This window comes from Poecilia formosa, unplaced genomic scaffold, assembly GCF_000485575.1.
Source record: "Poecilia formosa unplaced genomic scaffold, Poecilia_formosa-5.1.2 Scaffold411, whole genome shotgun sequence".
NCBI lineage: Eukaryota > Metazoa > Chordata > Actinopteri > Cyprinodontiformes > Poeciliidae > Poecilia > Poecilia formosa.
Genome location: NW_006800350.1, coordinates 564 through 6,332, shown reverse-complemented (window position 1 = coordinate 6,332; position 5,769 = coordinate 564). Strand labels below are relative to the sequence as shown.

At 43.8% G+C, this 5,769-nt stretch overlaps 1 protein-coding gene and 1 long non-coding RNA gene across 2 annotated transcripts; both read left to right on the top strand.

Annotated features, from left to right (window-relative positions):
- Positions 1–505: 505 nt before the first annotated feature.
- On the top strand, positions 506–1,665 carry LOC107833593 (uncharacterized). The gene is made up of 2 exons (XR_001659356.1): positions 506–883; positions 1,511–1,665. It is a non-coding gene; the product is annotated as an uncharacterized LOC107833593 (long non-coding RNA).
- Positions 1,666–2,181: 516 nt separating this feature from the next.
- LOC103155059 (zinc finger and SCAN domain-containing protein 2) lies at positions 2,182–5,260 on the top strand. The gene is made up of 2 exons (XM_007576587.2): positions 2,182–2,439; positions 3,444–5,260. Exons 1-2 carry the CDS (start codon positions 2,268–2,270, stop codon positions 4,178–4,180), a joined length of 909 nt encoding a protein of 302 aa, XP_007576649.1. The 5' UTR covers positions 2,182–2,267; the 3' UTR covers positions 4,181–5,260.
- Positions 5,261–5,769: the final 509 nt, after the last annotated feature.

The following is a 5,769-nucleotide window of genomic DNA, read 5'->3' as shown; positions in this document are numbered from 1 at the left end:
TATAAATGCACACTACGTGTTGGAAACCAGTGTTTGTTGACTGACTTTTATTTGTCAGGCTTGAGAGACAAAAGTTGGAAAAATAGATCGATTCTCTTTGCGTTTAAAATAACACAAAGCAGCGTAAAAGACCTCGACACAGGACCTCGTTTATTTATTTATTTATGTATTTTTATTTTGATAGCTGCCGATTAAACTGAAAGTTACAACATTGACATGATTATATGAGTAGTTTTAACCGAGAAATCGATCAGAAGCGCCGTGAAAATGGTCAGATCCGCCGGATCCACCTCTCTGGCTGCAATGCGCGCTCCCGACACAGGGGGCAGAATTTCACAGGGGGCAGAATTTCCCACAAGACCGGTTCTGCTTTGTCACTTTTGCCCCTTTTCCACCGGCTCTACTCGGCCGGCTGGCCCTGCTTTGTAGGGTCCTGCTTCAGAGCAGGGCCAGCCGGGCGGCCCTGCTTTGTAGGGTCCTGCTTCAGAGCAGGGCCAGCCGGGCGGCCCTGCTTTGTAGGGTCCTGCTTCAGAGCAGGGCCAGCCGGCCGGCCCTGGCTTGGTAGGTGACGCAGCTTCGCTGCTGTTCACTGATTGGCTTGAGGGCGTGGACAAGACGGAGCAGCGGCGAGAGAAGAAAAATGAAGGCGCAACTTTGAAACTCGCTGCAACACGGAAGTGATGGAAGATACAAACAAGCCGTTAACCAAAAAACGATGCCGGCTTTTTCCTTTGCTTCGGATTTCAATATTCAGCGGCAGCTCGAAGGAGCCGTGAGGAATGAGTCGTTTTTGTCAGTAGTGGAGCGAATGTAAAGCCTCGTTAGCCGCTTCGGAGCCCCACGGTGAACACTGACTCAGACGCCGCTGCTGCTCTCCAGCCAGGTGAGCAGTTTGTAGATATATCTGTCTGGTTTGTACTACATTTAAGGTTGCATACATACAGTCATGGAAGACATTTAAAACACAAAGTCTGCTGTATTTTTGTTGCTCAAACACAACAGGCGCATTTTCTGAAGACACTCGGTTGCACATTACAGTTATAAATAACTCAATATTGTACAGCATTTTACCTTCGCTTGTTTCTTATCTTTGCGTGAATCTACGTGCTTCGATTGTTTCTCATTTTGCTGTTGCATCTGAGTTTCCCCCGTTGGGAGATAATAAAACATATTATACGACATCCTATTGTAAAATGGCTAGATATCAGTTCTCTAATCAAATTATGAATGAGTAATTGTAGAATGAGCAATAAACCTGAAGAAAACGATAGTGGTATTTTATCCATGGCTGTATGCATGCATAGGTCTAAAACTTATTACATTTTGTCTTTAATTTACACTATTCCAGTTATTTATGATTCTGTATGGTTGGATGGTAAAAAAGTGTTTGCATGTATATATAAAGTAACATGTCTGTTTTAAATAATTCCTTATTTAACTTCCACATTAGTAACTGTTATTTATCTACATTTATGTGCTATAAGCTATAACATCTGATTACTTTTCCCAGGGAGCAGAAGGAGAGCAACATGGCTGACATGATGTTGTGTGAACCATCAGAACAACAGGATCTCCTTCAGGAGGAAGCAGCTACCAGCAGATAAGGCAGAGCCCCATGGAGAGTTGAGACAAACAGAAAAATAAAAGTTGTTGTGTCTCAGTGAACAAAGTCTCTATTTCTGCTCACTCCACACATTATTGTATATACTGTAGTTTATATGGCATCAAACTCCTAATACAATCCTCCCAAAATGTGAGGAGCTTTAGCCAGAGTGAAAATAACATTATATAAATATTTAATTGAACTTAACATTGTAGATTTACCAATGAAGCCGTCCAAAACTGAATACGTTATTCAGCAAACCAAACATTTTGACATTATTATCAGGGTTTCTATTAACAAGAACCCTAAATACAAATCATGTTAGTTTCTAGTTTATACGTCATCATTCTATCCACTCACTGTTTATCTGTCTTCCTGCAGAATCTTCAATGCAAGAAAGTGAGAAAATGTGTCTAAAACCTGTAACCTTAATTAGTGATAAATAAGACTGAGTTTAAACTTTAAATTCTTAGTGTCCAAAATGTGAAAACATGGACATTCTTTGGCTGTCACTTCAACCACCTCTCTCCAGCAGGGGGCGGTAATGCCGCTGCGACCGGCTTCCAGTTCAAACAGGAAGCAGCTCCGTGACTAGCTTCCGGTTAGCTCAGTTAGCTAGTGCTTGTCGCTGTGTCCAGGTGTGTTGTGAGTCTGCGCAGCAACAATGTGTTCCGTTGAGCCTCTGAGAGAGTTTATCAGAGAGAGACTAACTGCTGCTGCTGAAGAAATCTTCACCCAGCTGGAAAAAACCATCGTCCAGTACGAGGAGGAGATCGACCGGCAGCGGAGACTGCTGGACCTCACCTGGAGACCCCGAACCGAGCCGAACCCCGCAGGTAGGTCCGGGAAGCGAGATCGGAGCAGAACTGGGTTTCAATTGGAGCAAAATCCGGAAAAGCTGCAGGTCAAAACAACATTTCACCGGAAGAGAGCTAAGATTCTAGGATCAGATCACAAAAACCTATGAGACATTCTGGCCCAAAAAGACCAAAACGCGGTTTGATCGCTGCAAACATCTGGTGAAGAATCTGTGATGAACGTTCAGTGCCTTTAAGGACTCAGACTAAATGTTTCTGCTCAGTTTGACTTTGTGGACGGTGATGCTGAGGGCTGGACGGACCTACAGTAGCAGTCAGTCTTCCAACTAATCTGAAGAGGCCTCTGACTGAAGATTGTTACTGTTGACATGCTAACGGCTCAATGTCCAGGCAGCAGAGATGATCTTCCACGGTAACACCATGGTTAGCTAGCTCTGCTAATCCACCTCATTTGCTCTCGATGCTCCTTTTTAAGTTATTATAAATAATTTTCTTGATTGTTTTCAGACTTTTCAACATGAAGAAGGAGCTCCTCCAGTTCAGCACTGCCCTCTGATAAATAATGATAAATGTTCATTACCAGGTTAACCAAGAGCACAGCCAAAATAAAAGATGTTAAAAAGTCAATACTGGTTATTAAAGTGACTCTTTGGCTCGTCAACATTTGGCCTCAGACTGAGAAATGACAGTTTTAGTTGTTTTTTTATGGAATAATTGGATTGAATTTCCACAAATGAACGACACTAAAAATTCTACAAAGTCAAAGTTTCTCAGTCGGTGCGTATCAAAACCACAATCCCTGAAAGTTATAAAAAAAACTAAAATAAATGTAAACATTGCAGGGAAGTTGACTGTCTCCATGGTAACTGACATCGACCCCTCCTTGTCGGTTACCATGGAGACGTTCAGGTTTTGGACAGAAACCGGATGTAATCCTGGTTCCTCCTTAACCGGGACCAGAACCGCTCACTGGGTCCAGTGGTTCTGAACTCCTCTCATGATTTTCCTCTGGTTCCCTCCAGACGTCCAGCAGCGTCTTCTCAGCAGGAAGCAGCAGGTTCTGATGGCGCCACTGCTCTCCAACCAGGAGACGCTTTCTGGACTGACGGAACCAGAACCAGAAACTGTGGACCGGGACCCAGAGGCTGTGCAGGTTAAAGAGGAGCCGGATGATGAGATTGCAGGTCGGGATGAAAATCAGCTCCATCTAAAGCAGGAGGCCAATTCCTTCACGGTGAGTCCAGCTGAGGAGGATGGAGAGGACAGCAACCTGGACCCGGTCCCATCAGAACCGGGCCCTGGAGCCCAGGATGAAGAGCCGGAGGCGAGCCGGGATGAAGTGCGGGAACAGAACGGGAAGCAGATGGAGCAGAAGCCTCCACAGGGTCTGTTTTCCTGTAAGATGTGCAGCAAGTCTTTCAGCCAGAAGGGAAGCCTGACCAAACACCTGCGGCTGCACGCCGGCGGGAACCCGTTCACCTGCCTGAGCTGCGGCCGCAGCTTCCGCAAACACTTCAGCCTCATCGTCCACATGAGGATCCACACCGGGGAGAAACCCTTCCCCTGCCTTGTCTGCGGTAAGAGCTTCTGCCAGCGGGGCAACCTGAACGTCCACATGCGCACGCACACCGGCGAGAAGCCCTTCCCCTGTCTCACCTGCGGGAAACACTTCCAGAGGAAGAGCAACCTGACCGCCCACATGAGGATTCACAAGAGGAACGCACTGTGCATTTCCATGGCGACGAAGGAGGCGGTTTGACCAGAGGAGGGGAGACAGATGCTGTGTCCGTTTCCAACATGGCCGCCTCAGAAGGCGTGGAGTTCCCGCAGCCGCCAGTTCTTCCTCGTTGCTTCTGTGTGTTAACGCTGCTTCATGTCTCTCTAACATTCAACTTGTACAGAATCTCAGTTTTACAGTTTAACGTCAGAGACTCAGAAACAAAAACATAAAATCTTCACAGTACGAGTGTTTAAGGACAGTGGTGGATACGCAACATCTAAACATTTCCATAACTACGTTTCATCGTTTTTATGCACAGTTTGAAGTATGACATCAGAAAAGGTTGATGGAAATGGCAAAATTCAAAATAACTTCTTCAATTTCATAAAGTTTTTACGTCCCTTGAGGTGGTTTAAGGCTTTTCCAAAAAAGATTTAATGCACTTAATGGGAATAAGTTCTGATGTAGCGAACGCTGCCATCCACTGGTGGGTCTGTGCCTTACCAGAAGCACGAATCTGAAATGTTTGCTCCACACTAGCTAGTAACGTCTACTTCCTGTTTGTCACATCCATGCGTAGCATCAACATCTGATGAGCCTGGTTGATTCACTTCAAACCTGTAGATGGAAACATGACTGATACGCTTTTTCTTTTTTTTTTGCTGCATTTTAAAATTTCATTCAAAATTCACAGGAATTGGATGAACGATGGTGATGTAACAAAATACAACAGATTTAAATATGAACAACATCAGACAGATGTTAGAGCTCCTGGGTCCTTCAAACAGTCTAAGCTGTTTCCCAGCTTTAGTCCATATTTGGTCGTTTCCTTTTGCTCTGGCACCACCGGACCCAGCAGAACCCAGACAGGCCAGCCTGAGCATCAAGCTTCATAAATCACTCCCAGAACTGGGGTCAGAGGTCAAGCTCCAGCTGCACAGACTCTTCATCACTTAGTGATGTTTAGTTCTGGTTGAACTGAATTGTTTTTTTTATTCATTTCCTTTAACATTTTTCTGGGAGTATTTCATGTTTTAGTTTTAGGTTATTTTTCTGATGTGCAATTCTTCATCTGGTTTAGTGATTCTATTAAACTTTAACTTTTATGTTATCCTCATCATTCGCAGTTAAGTTTTGATGTTATTTGTCTTTTTGTTGAAATCTAACCTTTAAATCCTTTTGAACAAACTCCTGTTGGCCCCGGTGCAGCCTGGTCAGGTGAGAACACGTCTGCTGCTGGCATCGAGTTTTAAAGGGGAGCTGAAGCCTCACAGGGTGGAAAATGTTTCTGTTGCAACATTTCTTATTTAAAACAGAAGGTACTTTTGGTTTTCATGATATAAATGTTATGCTTTTAATCTTGTTAAAACAAGAAAGCTTTCTCAATCAAAGGAGATTCTGATCCTGAATTTCTTTCTTTCTGGCAGTTAAACATTTCTGCACATCAACCTCATTTAGTATTCATCTCTAAAGTAATAAATTCCTCATAAATGGACTTTCTAAGACAACCTGCACAACGCCACACTGCTTGGTGAATATTTATCATTTTTAAGAACAGAAATGCAGAAACTTCATTGATTGAAAAGTAGAAATTATCATGTTTAATGCTCACCTTGCTTGAGATTAAA